The sequence below is a fragment of the Anolis carolinensis genome, chromosome 1 (genome assembly GCF_035594765.1).
Source record: "Anolis carolinensis isolate JA03-04 chromosome 1, rAnoCar3.1.pri, whole genome shotgun sequence".
Taxonomy (NCBI): domain Eukaryota; kingdom Metazoa; phylum Chordata; class Lepidosauria; order Squamata; family Dactyloidae; genus Anolis; species Anolis carolinensis.
The window spans coordinates 223,510,237-223,526,591 of NC_085841.1; the positions used below are offsets into that span (position 1 = coordinate 223,510,237).

At 44.2% G+C, this 16,355-nt stretch overlaps 1 protein-coding gene across 2 annotated transcripts in view; it reads left to right on the top strand.

The window, feature by feature from the left end:
• The first annotated feature begins 10,434 nt into the window (after positions 1-10,434).
• Positions 10,435-16,355, top strand: part of cacnb4 (calcium voltage-gated channel auxiliary subunit beta 4) — a 231,061-nt gene continuing 225,140 nt past the window's right edge. For both annotated transcript variants that reach the window (XR_507115.2, XM_008117705.2), the window contains exons 1-2: positions 10,435-10,650; positions 11,215-11,298. Coding sequence is in view for 1 of the 2 variants with exons in the window: in XM_008117705.2 (XP_008115912.1) it covers positions 10,594-10,650; positions 11,215-11,298 (141 nt within the window). In the remaining variant the exon portion in view is untranslated. The remainder of the gene's footprint in view (positions 10,651-11,214; positions 11,299-16,355) is intronic.

The following is a 16,355-nucleotide window of genomic DNA, read 5'->3' on the forward strand; positions in this document are numbered from 1 at the left end:
GCCTAAAGGTTGCCAGTTCGAATCCGGGGAGAATGTGGATGAGCTCCCCATGTGGGGACATGAGAGAAGCCTCCCATAAGGATGGTAAAACATCAAAACAACTGGGCATTCCCTGGGCAATATCCTTGTAGACTGTCAATTCTCTCAAGTCGCTCCTGATATGACAAAAAAAACTTAAGTCATGAGTTGTGTACTTTATCCAAGTACTGTAGAACCAAGAGTACAAAACTAACTGTTACAGCAACTTTAACTTACCCATTAATGCAAGCATGATCTTCAGCAAAGTGCTGCAATGTAGTTCTAAGCTCCCTCTTAGCATTGCTGCCACCTAAGCCCCTTTCCAGAATACTTTATCTATTCCCTCTGTGATAATCCTGTAAACTCTGGTGTTCCACCAAATGGTGCTACTTTTCCTTCATAACGATTGGCCCTCAAAACAAACGTGCTCTTTGTATACAGCAGTGGTTCCCAACCTTTTTTAAACCAGGGACCACTTGACCAGGAACCACTCTCCAACATTAGTACCAAAAGGGTTACGAATCAGTTTTTGGCCAACTTTAGATTCGGCTTGGTTATTTGGGGTGCTGATTCAGAAGATTGCATTAAATGGACCACATCAGTTCTAGTTTCTAATACAGAACATGCAATCCAGTAGACACCATCTGCTCACTCACAAAACACCATATTTAATAATCTAAAGCTCATGTGGTCTATCCAATGCAATTTTCTGAATCAGCACCCCAAATAACCCCAGGAACAGGCCTAAAAACAAAGACACAGAGAAAAACCTTTTTGGTTGCACTGTGTTATTATCCATGGATTTCGTTAACGCTCATGTAAAAAAAAAGAAGGGATGTGGGCTGAGGTAGAAAGAAATACAAAAAGCAGAGTGTGAGACCCAAGAAGCTGTCCCTAACGGCTTTAATAATAATAGTAACAACAACAACAACAACAACAACAACTACCACTACCACTACCACTACTACTACTACTTTGGGGGACTAAATAGGGTCTTACAAAGGGCTGCTTTCCCATTACAACTGATGTGTGGCAATGGGAGTTTTTTATTATTATTATTATTATTATTATTATTATTATTATTATTATTATTATTATTATTATTTTATTGTATGACACAGCAAACAAGATAGATATGCTGGATTTCATATCACAAAATCACAAGTCGAACACTTCCCAAGCGTTTAGGACTGTGTGATGTATTTTCGGATGATGTACGCAAATCCCAGTAGGGTGGCTTTTTGCAGTTGACAGATTGTAATTTTGTCAATGTCTATTGTTTCCAAATGCCGGCTGAGATCTTTTGGCACGGCACCCAATGTGCCCATCACCACCGGGACCACCTGCACTGGTTTCTGCCAGAGTCTTTGAAATTCAATCTTGAGGTCCTGATACCGGCTGTGTTTTTCCTGTTGTTTTTTGTCAATGTGACTGTCACCTGGGATGGCGACATCAATGATCCAAACCTTTTTCTTTTCCACAACTGTGATGTCTGGTGTGTTGTGTTCCAGAACTTTGTCCGTCTGGATTCAGAAGTCCCAGAGTATCTTTGCGTGCTCATTTTCCAATACTTTTGCAGGTTTGTATCCCACCAGTTCTTTACTGCTGGGAGGTGGTACTTGAGGCATAAGTTCCAATGGATCATTTGGGCCACATTGTTGTGCCTCTGTTTGTAGTCTGTCTGTGCAATTTTCTTACAGCAGCTAAGGATATGATCAATGGTTTTGTCGGTTTCCTTGCACAGTCTGCATTTTGGGTCATCAGCTGATTTTTTGATCTTGGCCTTAATTGCATTTGTTCTGATGGCTTGCTCCTGGGCTGCAAGGATCAGACCTTCTGTCTCCTTCTTCAGGGTCCCATTATTATTATTATTATTATTATTATTATTATTATTATTATTATTATTATTATTAGTACTACTACTACTACTACTACTACTACTACTACAACATTGGGGGACTAAACAGGGTCTTACAAAGGGCTGCTTTCCCATTACAACTGATGTGTGGCAATGGGAGATAACAACAACAACAACAACAACAACTTTGGGGGATTCTCCTTCTCTCTCTCTCTCTCGCCCCCTCGCATGTGCCACTGGGTGAGTCTTCTCCGCCCTCACCTAGGAAGCCACCCAAGGCCGAGAAAGCGCTGGCAAGGGCAACCTACTGCCGTCTTCTTCCTTCCTTCCTTCTCTCCTTCTCACAGACCTTATTTTAGGTCTCGCAGCCCACAGGTTGGGAACCACTGGTATACAAGATAGCACTGCAAGTACACATTAAGTGCAGCTTTCTTCTGTTTGAATTTCCTGGAAAACCATGAGAAATCCACTTTTTGATATTGACAACTGGACTGGAATGTGTGAAATACGTCTATTCATCTGGGTGTTGCTCCATAGCCTATGTCGACATTTAATATATAGTTATTTACACACTGGCCATTAGATTGGAAGAAATAGTGAGGAGGTAGAAACTTCTTATTTCCTGACTATATTCCCAGTGCTGCCGAATAAGTAGCCCTTTGTATTCTACTGTTGCTATGCCACCCGTTACTAGGAGGAAATTCAAATTGTTCCATTTGTTGTGTATTTCATTTGCCAACTGCCCATTTGTCATCTGCAAGACAGAAGTGTGTTTGTAGGATGCTGGTTCACTCTGGATATGTTCATCGAATGGTTGGGTAGTTCTGCAGGGAAATTGCCATCTGTGCCTGAGCCAGCAAAACATTCAGTGACTTCTGATTCTGCAGAGGCCCCTGAACACTGACAGCCTGGAATGCTGACCAATCAAAGGGCTTAATGAGCTGGCTTTCCATTTATTAGTTTTCAGCCCTTAAGTCAACTGACCTACATTAGCACCTGTAGTCATGTACTTTTCTCAGAACTGGAAAGGGACAGGGACTGTGCATTTGTAATGTAAGTTATCAGGAATTTCAATGTTGTCTGACATAACCTGTGAATATGGCATATTCCCAAACTGCTTAACAATATAATAACATCCCATCCTTTAGGTTGGGAGTGGGGTAGGGAGAGAAAATCTAATTGGAGAGCTACCCCTTCTTAAGCCCTTTCAGGCTCACATTTTGCCAATTGGACGCTTTCACATCACAGAATGATAGCACTATGATCCACTTAACTGCCTATGGAATCTTGGGATATATAGTTTGGCAAGGCACTAGAGCTTTCCTGGTGAGGATTCTCAATGTCCCTCCCTAAACTACAGATCTCAAAATTCCATAAGATGTTGCCGTGATAGCTAAAGTAGAACCATAGCGCTACAACTGCATAGTGTGGAAAGGCCCCAGATCCAGTCTGGAGGGAAGAAGTGGAAGCAATGCTCCAGTGGTTACCAGTTACCTTCCAGGCAAAGTACAAAGCAATGATTCTTACCTTTAAAGCTTTATGTGGTTTGGATCCATGCTATTCACAGGAATGCCTTCTCCTGTACAATCTGCCCCATAAACTTAGGTCCTCTGGGAAAGGCTATTCCAACCAGCCAGAACCTGATTGGCAACAATCACCCAGAGGACCTTTTAGTTCTCCACCGGAGACTGTGGAATGATCTGTTGGAAGAGATTTGACAGCTAAACAAACTATGAGAATTTCAACACAATGAAAGACCTATTTCTTCCCACCTAATCAATTTTAAAGCATATATTTAATATTCACATTGTACTAGTATTGGTGCTTTGATTTTTGTTTGATGTAGTTATATATATTGTATCCTGCCTCAAGTTGTGAGGGGGGTGGAGAACAAATAAAATGTATTATCAATACAGTAGAGTCCCACTTATCCAACATTCACTTATCGAACGTTCTGGATTATCCAATGCATTTTTGTAGTCTCTGCCATTAGGTCTGCCTTCTTTGCCACTAGGTCTACCTTCTCTGCCATTAGGTCTACCATCTCTGCCACTAGGTCTACCTTCTCTGCCTTTAGGTCTACCATCTCTGCCACTAGGTCTACCTTCTCTGCCATTAGGTCTACCATCTCTGCCACTAGGTCTACCTTCTCTGCCTTTAGGTCTACCATCTCTGCCATTAGGTCTACCTTCTCTGCCACTAGGTCTACCTTCTCTGCCGTTAGGTCTACCTTCTCTGCCACTAGGTCTACCTTCTCTGCCGTTAGGTCTACCTTCTCTGCCACTAGGTTTACCATCTCTGCCACTAGGTTTACCTTCTCTGCCACTAGGTCTACCTTCTCTGCCTTTAGGACTACCTTCTCTGCCACTAGGTCTACCTTCTCTACCACTAGGTGTACCTTCTCTGCCACTAGGTCTACCTTCTCTGCCACTGGGTCTACCTTCTCTGCCACTAGGTCTACCTTCTCTGCCACTGGGTCTATCTTCTCTGCCACTAGGTCTACCTTCTCTGCCACTAGGTCTACCTTCTCTGTCACTAGGTCTACCTTCTCTGCCACTAGGTCTACCTTCTCTGCCGTTAGGTCTACCTTCTCTGCCACTAGGTCTACCTTCTCTGCCGTTAGGTCTACCTTCTCTGCCACTAGGTTTACCATCTCTGCCACTAGGTTTACCTTCTCTGCCACTGGGTCTACCTTCTCTGCCTTTAGGACTACCTTCTCTGCCACTAGGTCTACCTTCTCTACCACTAGGTGTACCTTCTCTGCCACTAGGTCTACCTTCTCTGCCACTGGGTCTACCTTCTCTGCCACTAGGTCTACCTTCTCTGCCACTGGGTCTACCTTCTCTGCCACTGGGTCTACCTTCTCTTCCTTTAGGTCTACCTTCTCTGCTACTAGGTCTACCTTCTCTGCCACTAGCTCTACCTTCTCTGCCTTTAGGTCTACCTTCTCTGCCTTTAGGTCTATCTTCTCTGCCACTAGGTCTACCTTCTCTGCCATTAGGTCTACCATCTCTGCCACTAGGTCTACCTTCTCTGCCACTGGGTCTACCTTCTCTGCCACTGGGTCTACCTTCTCTGCCTTTAGGTCTACCTTCTCTGCCTTTAGGTCTACCTTCTCTGCCACTAGGTCTACCTTCTCTGCCACTGGGTCTACGTTGCCTGCCACTGGGTCTACCTTCTCTGCCACTAGGTCTACCTTCTCTGCCACTGGATCTACCTTCTCTGCCACTGGGTCTACCTTCTCTGCCACTAGGTTTACTATCTCTGCCACTAGGTCTACCTTCTCTGCCACTGGGTCTACCTTCTCTGCCACTGGGTCTACCTTCTCTTCCTTTAGGTCTACCTTCTCTGCTACTAGGTCTATCTTCTCTGCCACTAGGTCTACCTTCTCTGCCACTAGGTCTACCTTCTCTGCCACTAGGTTTACCATCTCTGTCACTAGGTTTACCTTCTCTGCCACTAGGTCTACCTTCTCTGCCACTAGGTCTACCTTCTCTGCCATTAGGTCTACCATCTCTGCCACTAGGTCTACCTTCTCTGCCTTTAGGTCTACCTTCTCTGCCACTAGATCTACCTTCTCTGCCATTAGGTCTACCATCTCTGCCACTAGGTCTACCTTCTCTGCCACTAGGTCTACCTTCTCTGCCTTTAGGTCTACCTTCTCTGCCACTAGGTCTACCTTTTCTGCCTTCTCGCCCTGAGTCCCCCTTGGGGCGAGAAGGGTGGGATATAAATGTCGCTAATAAAAATAAAATAAAATAAAATAATCTAGTTGTTTTGCAGTCACTACTCACCCTGGCAAGGTGAATATTCTGCTTTTAAATATGGGTGATAAGCTTCAAGACCTTGGAGAGCTTTGCTCATACATGAACCGAAAGCAGATTCACAACCCCACTTTGTGAAGAGTGTCACTTGTCAGAGGAAATCGTGGCGTACGTTTGTTGCTTCCATAAAAACAGTTTTGTTGCATCAGAACTACTTACTCCTCCTTTCCGTTTTTCACAAAAAGGCCTTAAGAGGCATATGCCTTTATATCCTAGAAGGAGGCTATGGTGGATTGAATGTTGGACTAACTCCAGAAGCCAGGATTTGAATCCCTGCTCAGCCATGGAAACTCTCTGGATCACCTTGAGCAAATCGCAATCTCTCAGCCTCAGAGGAAGGTTACCTTCGTGATCACATTTTCCCCTTATGAACTTGTGCAATCTCTTCGCTCTTCGGGGAGGCCCTTCTCTCGCTCCCGCCTCAATCATAAGTATGGGTTGTGGGAACAAGGGAGAGGGACTTCTCTGTGGTGTCCCCTCGGTTCTGGAACTCGCTCCCCAGGGACATTAGGTAAGCACCCACCCTCTCAGCCTTTAGGAAAAGCTTAAAAACTTGGCTTTTCCAGCATGCTTTAGAAAAATGAATAATTAATCCCCATGACAGGCCCCGTCTCAGTGACAATCATTATATCTGATGCATTTTATTCTGTTCCATCAGTTGGAAATAACATCATCGTTTATCCCACTCCAAGTCTTCCATTAAATGCTGCACTTTATCTATCTACCTCACCTGTTGGGTTTACAACATATGCCCTCGCACTTTGGCCTAGTTCGCTCTTACTTAATTCCTGCTTTGTTTTTAAACAATGTTTTTACTATTCAAACTATATTCAGGAAAGGAGATCCCACCTGAACATTAGGAAGAACTTCCTCACTGTGAGAGCTGTTTGGCACTGGAATACTCTGCCGCGGAGTGTGGTGGAGGCTCCTTCTTTGGAGGCTTTTAAGCAGAGGTTGGATGGCCATCTGTCAGGGGCGCTTTGAATGGGATTTTCATGCTTCTTAGCAGGGGGTTGGACTGGATGGCCCATGAGGTCTCTTCCAACTCTATGATTCTATTATTCTATGATTCTATTGTTACTATTTTATTATTTTACTACGTCATTGTGCATAATTGTGTTTTTGCCGTGTTTATTTTTATCTGCTGATGATGTCATGTTATGTTCATGAAGGTGTATTGGGAAAATATAATACTTGTATTGGAAACTATATATTGAATGTAAACATATTAAGAAATAGGAATAGGAAAATATGTAATCACCAGCAGATTGTGTGCCTATAGCCCCAAAATACACTCTGCCTGGCAAATAACCATCTTCCCATAAGCAGAGAAGCAAAGTTCACCCTAAGTGCCAGAGACATATGTCAAGTGTCAACAAGAATAGATAAGCTAATGGACAAAAGACAAATTAAGGCTTTTGAGATGTCAAGATAAGACCTGGTGCCATGTAGGAGTGCTAATGACTCTCTGACATGCTAAGATAGGGGGAATTCCTTAATTAATGGATCCCTGAGAGCCTAGACAGGAATTCCTTAGATAAGGCCTAATGGAGGGTCAGAGGTCTTGAAAGTAGCCTATATTTTAGGAAAATGCAAAAGTAGCTTTTAGTAAAGTGCAAAGTAAGACTTTTTTGACACTAATTGGTGATGGATAATGCCTATGTGATGTAGATAGAGGAAGGCAAAAATAGTATATAAGGACCTGTGTTTCTTTGTTCTGTACCTTAGCTTTCCTGATTACAGGGGAAGGTCCTTTTCTTATTGCTTATTTTCTCTGGCCACTGAGAATAAACGTCTTTTTTCTACAGCCACCGGAACTCTCTTTGTCTCATTACCTCAAACCTTTGTCTGCCATTTCAATGTATGTATTTTACTGCATCCTACTGTAATTACCTGGGCTTGGCCCCATGTTAGCTGTCCTGAGTCCCTTCGGGGAGATGGAGGTCGAGTACAAAAATAAAGTTGTTGTTAGGCAGTGGCAACCCTCTTCTGAACAAATCTCTCCAAGAAAATCCTGGAATAGAGCCATAAGTCAGGAACGGCTTGAAGGCACACAGCAACAAATAGTGTCAGAGTCAAATGCCACAAAGGATGCCGTGCTGTGCAGAATAAAATGCATGACCTTTGCTATCACAATACATTATCTCTCCTCTGTTAAAGCATGTAAAATCAGTTAGTGAGTGTGTTAACTGAAAATGCAAAGTATGAAGCTGATTGGCTGGGTTTATTTATTTAGTGTCAAAAGCATTGCATAATAAATAGGTATAAAAGTGATAAAATAAAGGAATCACATGCAGCTAAATAGTTTTAGACCAAAAGCGGGCAACAGTGACTGCATTGTCTGTAGCTTTAAACAACTCCTCCTCCATACGTGAGGCAGGACATTGTGGACAAGCATATGTATGCGGAGTTGTTTGTTTTGCTCCACAGTCACACAAGGTGGAGGATTCCTCCAGGTAGAGCCATCTTGCCAGGTTGTCTTTTAATCTATCCACTCCGCTTCTGAGTCTGTTTAGGGACTTCCAAGTTGCCCATTCTTGGTTTGCCCCTGGTTGGGTACAACCAGGGAGCTAACTGAGCCTGGGTATTTTGGCAACAGTTACATATAATTTTCTGTGCAGGAGCTTACCAAGAGGGATTTTGTTTCTGGGCTGCTGGAAGAAGACCATTTACATGGACACCTAAGGACTATTTGAATATCTCTTAAAGGACACTGTGTGAGTCAATGCAACTGTTCATATGACTGTATATATGTTGCTCTGCATTTTGAAGAGTAAACTTCTTGTTCTTTACTGATCATCTGTGTGGCATATCTTTTCTCTGGCAAAACTGGTCAAACATGAACTATGTGTGATTTTTCATTCCACCACATACTCCTCCTCCTAATAATAATAATCTCTATCTCTATAAGTGAATGTTTGTATCTGGGTATGTGGCAGCTTTCTGATTGGCCGACCCTTCCACAGGCCACTGAGACCACCAGAAATGACGGATCTGGCCCAAACTTGACACATTTAACCCCCATGAGGCACTTTATGGCCTGGTGCCGTTTGGGGGAGGATGGACCACAGATAATGGGATTTGCAGTACTTTCAAACACTTTAACTCCCACAGACTACTGCAATGCCCACCAATGATGGAAATGGATGGAAATGGGGCAGGATGGACCAAGGATGATGGAATTTGCAATACCTTCCCTCACTTCTTGAGACCACAGCAACTGCCACAAATCACAGAACGGAACCAAACCAGGCACATATCCCAAATGACACACTTCACATGCTGCAGCAGTTTGACGGAGGATGGACCAAGGATTATGGGATTTGCAGTACCTTCATCCAATGCACCTCCCACAAACCACTGTGGTGCCCATGAATGACAAAACTGTATCAAACTTGACATGCAGGTGCAGGGTAGCCCACTTTACATCCTGGTGCAGTTTGGGGGAGGAGGGACCGTGGATCATGAGACTTGCACTATCTTCACTCACTTCCTGGGACTACTGTGACCCCCACCAATGACTGATCAAGACCAAACTTGGCACATAGAGCCACCATGGCCCACTCTACATCTTGGTGAGGTTTGAAAGAGCTTGGACCTTGGATGATGGGACTTGCAGTATGTTCACTCACTTCCCGAGACCACTGTCACCCCATCAATGTCTCATCAAGACCAAACTTGACACAGACAACACCCAGGACTCACTCTACACCCAGGTGCAGTTTGGAGGACGATGGACTATGGACGATGGGATTTCCAATACCTTCACTCACTTCCTGAGAGCACCGCAACCCACACAAATGACTGATCTACATACTGGCTCTGTTTGGAGAGGGATGGACACTGGACGATGGGACTTGCATATGGGAGTTGGAACTCACCCGCACCCACTGAACCCAGCTGACATTGGATATAGGCTACACTTGGAACACAGGCAAACAATGCCTTTCTCAAATGAGCCGGGCACTGCCGGGTCTCCAAGCTAGTAATAATAATAATAATAATAATAACCTGTTCACCTCCCAGCAGCAAAGAACTGGTGGGATCACAAACCTGCAAAAGTATTGGAGAACGAGCACGCAAAGATACTGTGGGACTTCTGAATCCAGACTGACAAAGTTCTAGAACACAACACACCAGACATCACAGTTGTGGAAAAGAAAAAGGTTTGGATCCTTGATGTCGCCATCCCAGGTGAAAGTCGCATTGACGAAAAACAACAGGAAAAACTCAGCCGCTATCAGGACCTCAAGATTGAACTGCAAAGACTGGCAGAAACCAGTACAGGTGGTCCCGGTGGTGATGGGCACATTGGGTGCCGTGCCAAAAGATCTCAGCCGACATTTGGAAACAATAGACATTGAAAAAAATCACAATCTGCCAACTGCAAAAGGCCACCCTACTGGGATCTGCACGCATCATCCGAAAATACATCACACAGTCCTAGACGCTTGGGAAGTGTTCGACTTGTGATTTTGTGATACGAAATCCAGCATACCTATTTTGTTTGCTGTGTCATAATAAAATAATAGTAATAATAATAATAATAATAGGTAAGGAGTGAAACAAAGAGGGGGGTCTTCAATTCTCTAAGGGAGGGAAGGAGGGAGAGAGCAAAAAGGGCCGGGTGTCCCGAAGAAGGGAGAGAGCGCCTGGGGAGGTGAGAAGAGAGCGTAGGGGAGGGAAAGAGGGAGGGGAAGAAAAGGGACGCGTCCCCTTTAAGGCTCCGTCGGCGGCGCCCTTGGCCGACTCCGTCCCCACGCTCAGCAGCAGAGCAAGAGCAGAGCCGAGCAGAGCGAGCGGCTGCTGCTGCTGCGAGGAGGAGCAGAGCCGAGCAGAGCCCCTTCTCCATCCACCTGCCTCCCAGCCCACCTTCCCTGGCCGCGCCCAGCCATGTCCAAGCACCCCTCCGCCTACGGCAAGAACGGGATGGCAGACCCCATGTTCCAGGTAAAGGCTCTTCTCTCCTTTGGGAGGAAAAGGGGGGCAACGCTACCAGCATTGCTTCTCTGTTGGGGGCGATGCTGGTTCCTAGACCAGTGGGAAAAGAGAGGGGAGGGGGGCTTCTTCCTTTGGGTTTCAGGGAGGGAAGGAGTTTGGGGTTCTAATTCACAGTTCCTCCTCCCCGATCAACCCTATCACCCCCTTTTGCCCATTTTATCCCCCTTTTTTTTACCCTCTTGACTCCTTTCCACCTCCCCTTAAGCACCCCTCCCTGCCCCCCTCCAACCCCTTCCCCTTCTCCCCCATTTCACCCCTTCCTCAACCCCCTCCACGCCCCCTTCTCCCCTATATCCCCCAGCCACCCATTCACTCCCCCCTTTCATCCCCTCTCCCTTTTCTATTCTTACTAAATTGTGCTTTTATCTGCATGGTTATATTTAACTATGCTGTTATTTTAATTATTATTATTTTTTGCTTGGATGGATTGTATGTGTCTCTATGGGTGTTTGATCCCATATGTCATAAGAATGTATAAGAATAAAGTTGTTATTATTTCTCCTGCTCTTCCAGGGCAGCCGAGGCACAGCCACCCGCCGCAGCCGTTTGAAGCGATCCGATGGCAGCACCACCTCCACCAGCTTCATCCTCCGGCAGGTAAGAGCACCCAAACACTGCCAACTTGGGAGAAAGGCTATCTAGGAGTGTGTAAGCCAGGCATGGGCAAACTTCAGCCCTCGGGGTGTTTTGGACTGCAACTCCCACAATTCCTAACAGCCTACCGGCTGTTAGGAATTGTGGGAGTTGGAGTCCAAAACACCCGGAGGGCCAAAGTTTGCCCATGCCTAGTCTAAGCCGTCCTCTGCTCCAAAGGAGAAGGTGTTTGGTTCATCTGGTCCTGCCATCTTTCAGGTTCCAGAAGTGAAGTGTTCAAAGTTCAGTCTCAAAATTGGGATGCTGGAATGCCTGCTTTGGGATCAACAATAAAGCTGCCTATAATCTCAAATAATTCCTTTTTTATTGTGTCAGAAGCGACTTGAGAAAATACTTCAAGTCGCTTCTGGTGTGAGAGAATTGCCTGTCTGCAAGGACGTTTCCCTGGAGACACCTGGATGTTTTTGCTGTTTTAACATCTTTGCGGGAGGCTTCTCTCATAACCCTGCATGGAGCTGGGGCTGACAGAGGGAGCTCCTCTGGGTTGGATTCACACCAGCAATCTCCAGGTCAGCGACCCTGCCGGCACAAGGCTTTAACCCATTGTGCCCACGGGGCAAAATGACGTTTGTTTTATGAAATAAAGGATAAAATAATATAATCAAATTGTATAAATAGTAAATAGTAAATACAGAGAGGTTGCCCAAGGATCCAGGACCATAGCGAGAGAAAAAAATTGGTGTGTGTGTGTGTGTGTGCATGAATTTTTTTTGAAGAGTAGTCCCATTTTTACGTTTTTACGTTTAATGTTTTAACTTTTTACTAATACAGTAGAGTCTCACTTATCCAACATAAACAGGCCGGCAGAACGTTGGATAAGCGAATATGTTGGATAATAAGGAGAAATTAAGAAAAAGCCTATTAAACATCAAAATAGGTTATGATTTTACAAATTAAGCACCAAAACATCACGTTATACAACAAATTTGACAGAAAAAGTAGTTCAATACGCAGTATTGTTATGTTGTAATTACTGTATTTACAAATTTAGCACCAAAATATATTGAAAACATTGAGTACAAAAATGTGTTGGATAATCCAGAACGTTGGATAAGCGAGTGTTGGATAAGTGAGACTCTACTGCATTAGATCTATTAGTAAACATGTCCTAAATGTTTGATTTATATATTTAAATTTCTATTTTTGTTATTTTTGAGTTGTTTGATAAGCACACTTGATGTTGTTCATTTTATTGTTTATGATGTGATCAGTCTGTTATGTTTTCAAATGTATGGTTGGTATTTTGCCATAATGTTGTAAACCGCTTTGAGCCCCCCCAGGGGTGAGAAAAGCGGTATATAAATGCAGCAAATAAAATAAATAAATAATAAATAAATAACGCAAAAATTTTTAGAAATCAGGCTCCGTCGCTAAACTTCAGTGGACACTCAAGACAGATAAAACTCAGTGGACACACATGGGGATTTGTTTAATCAGTTAAAATTCATGAGTAAACCAGAAATTTTTTAAACCTGAAAAAATTTGGGTGGGTGTTGAACCCCTAAACACTTCCCCCTCCCCCGGCTACAGCCCTGCAGGGGACACCCAGATGTGTTGCCATCCTGCTGGGAGGCTTCTCTCATGTCCCCGCAAGGTAGAGCTGACAGGCGGGAGCTCACCCTGTCTCCCGGATTTCAACCGGCAACCTTCAGGTCAGCCACCCAACCTTTAGATCAGCAGTGTAGCTGGCACAAGGCACCAAAAACTGGACTTCAAGACTACATACCTCCTTCTGTTTGTCTTATTCTGTTCTGTCCTGTCTCCAAACGGCACTGAATGTTTGCCGTGTATATGTAGTGTGATCCGCCCTGAGTCCCCTTGGGGAGATAGGGCGGAATATAAATAAAGTGTTGTTATTATTATTATTATTATTATTATTTTATTATGTCACAGCAAACAAGATAGATATGCTGGATTTCGTTTCACAAAATCACAAGTCGAACACTTCCCAAGTGTCTAGGACTTTGTGATGTATTTTCGGATGATGCGTGCAGATCCCAGCAGGGTGGCCTTTTGCAGTTGGCAGATCATAATTTTGTCAATGTCTATTGTTTCCAAATGCCGGCTGAGATCTTTTGGCACGGCACCCAATGTGCTGATCACCACCGGGACCACCTGCACTGGTTTCTGCCAGAGTCTTTGAAGTTCAATCTTGAGGTCCTGTTGTTTTTCGTCAATGCGACTGTCACCTGAGATGGCAACATCAATGATCCAAACCTTTTTCTTTTCCACAACTGTGATGTCTGGTGTGTTGTGTTCCAGAACTTTGTCAATCTGGATTCGGAAGTCCCAGAGTATCTTTGCGTGCTCATTTTCCAATACTTTTGCAGGTTTGTGATCCCACCAGTTCTTTACTGCTGGGAGGTGGTACTTGAGGCATAAGGTCCAATGAATCATTTGGGCCACATAGTTGTGCCTCTGTTTGTAGTCTGTCTGTGCGATTTTCTTACAGCAGCTGTGGAGATGATCAATAGTTTCGTCGGTTTCCTTGCACAATCTGCATTTTGGGTCATCAGCTGATTTTTCGATCTTGGCCTTAATTGCATTTGTTCTGATGGCTTGCTCCTGGGCTGCAAGGATCAGGCCTTCTGTCTCCTTCTTCAGGGTCCCATTTGTGAGCCAGAGCCAGGTTTTAATAATAAGTGTTATTATTATTATTATGATTTAACCCATTGCACCACCGCGGCTCCTAACACTGCCAACCCAGGAGAAGGGCTGCTTAGGGGTCTTTTACTCACCTGGTCCTGCCACATTTCAGTTTCCAGAAGGGCCCCTTGAAAGGGAGTGAAGAGTTTAGAGTTCAGTCTAAAAGTGGGGACACTGGAATGCCCACCTTGGTGTCGAAGATACAGATGCTCAGTGTTTAATTGGAGACCACTCCCGTGGTGGCACAATGTGTTAAAACTCTTATGCTGGGAGGACTCGTGACTGAAAGGTTGGTGGTTCGAGTCTGAGGAGCGGGGTGAGCTCCCATCTGTCAGCTCCAGCTTCTCGTGCGAAAACCTGAGAAAAGACTGGACCATTTTGGGGTGTGTTTTTGACAGGAGTCGCGGAAGGCATTAAAAAATGTGGCTGCATTGAGTGGCAAAGGGAAAAGGTGCTTATGTCCTCCTGCGCACAAAGATCGGATGGGCGAGGGATTGCAGCCGCGCGGTTTAAAATTGGCACACCTGTCCTAGAGAAGTGGGTCAGACCCAAGGCATTTTCCGACGGTAACTTCTGGGGACTTCGGGCAGAATCCCCATATTTTGCTGCTGAGGCAACTGAAGCTTTTCTAGCAGATAATTTGTGTAAAGCAATTCATTGGGTGTAAATTCCTCCTTTGAGCTCTGGGGCTCATATCTTAAAATACCCTTGCAATTCACATGCAGGTCAAATAGGGCCTTGGATAAGAGACAATAGGTATTATTGGACAATGGATAATGAATATTAGATGGATAGGCCCTTGCTGGTGACCCTTGCATGACGTATTTGACTTGTGGCAAGGCAGGGGTGAGTGGACAACTCTGTAAAAAAGTAAAAATAATGCCTCCCCCCCTAAAGGTTTGTGTATTAGTCCTAAATTGGTCAGTGTTCTCTCCAAAGGTTCATGTAGCATTAAAGCAGTTTAACACCACTTTCACTACAATGGTTCAATGCTATGGAATCAGGGAACTTGTAGTTTAACAAGATATTCAGCCTTGTGTTGTTGAAGGCTTTCACGGCTGGAATCACTGGGTTGCTGCGAGTTTTTCGAACTGTATGGCCATGTTCCAGAAGCACTTTCTCCTGACGTTTCACCTGCAATTTCAGAGGTTGTGAGGTCTCATGGAAACTAGGCAAGGGGTGTTTATATATATCTATGGAAAGTCCAGGGTGGGAGAAAACTCTTGTCTGTTGGAGGCAAGTGTTAATGTAGCAATTGGCCACTTTGATTAGTATTGAATGGCCTTGCAGATTCAAGGACTGGCTGCTTACAGCCTGGGGGGAATCCTTTGTTATTCAGCCTGTTTTGCCAAATGGTACTGGTTTTTCATCAAACTCCAAATTCCAGGATTACATAGCATCAAGCCATGGCAGCTATAGTGGTGTCAAACAGCATTGATTCTACAGTGTAGATGCACCCTTAAAAACTCTTTGTGATAAAGTCAGAGGAAAGAGTGATCCTGAGTAAATACAAAAAACATCTTCCAGTTCATCAATAATTCCATCCAACTGGAAGCAATCCAGGACACACAAGGTGGAAGCCTAGAAGTTCAAGTGTGAATGGAGAGAGCTCTTTTAAAAAATGTATTATTCATGACCAGCTTGTATTTCAAAATGTTGGTTAAATGTTGGCATTGAGAGATAAGCTACACAATAAATGATGAAGGCAACAAGGGATGGGAGTTTAATATGAGGACTGTTCAAGACACCTGCACTAGATGCTACCTTGACGTAATAAATCTCAGCCTGGAAATTTTGGACTAAAATGGAATTTTTCCTAGGCTTAGGAAAACTTGTGGTGGAGGCTCCTTCTTTGGAGGCTTTTAAACAGAGGCTGGATGGCCATCTGTCGGGGGTGCTTTGAATGCGATTTCCTGCTTCTTGGCAGGGGGTTGGACTGGGTGGCCGATGAGGTCTCTTCCAACACTACTATTCTATTATTCTATGATTCTAGAGAAATGGAAGAAGATAAATATTTGGCTCTATGTGCTTGAGATACTCCAAGAGCATTAAATAAATGCAATTGGGTTTTATTACTATTACAGAAATTATAGAAATCGGAATGAACAACAAAGCCAGGTACTAACTGGCAATCAGACCGTATATAGGAATTGTTGCCGCATCTTTTCTCTTAAACTGGAAATATTGAGATTTTGTCTCTTAATGCTTTGCAATCTATGTAAAAGATTCCACTTGCTGCCAGCCAGCAGTTTTCTCAGCTGCTTTTTAGTGGCTGTCTCATTGTGTTCTTCTCTTGCGGAGAGTAATAGAATGGGTTAGATGTCCTGAGCTGAACTAGGTCATATCCCGTCAGC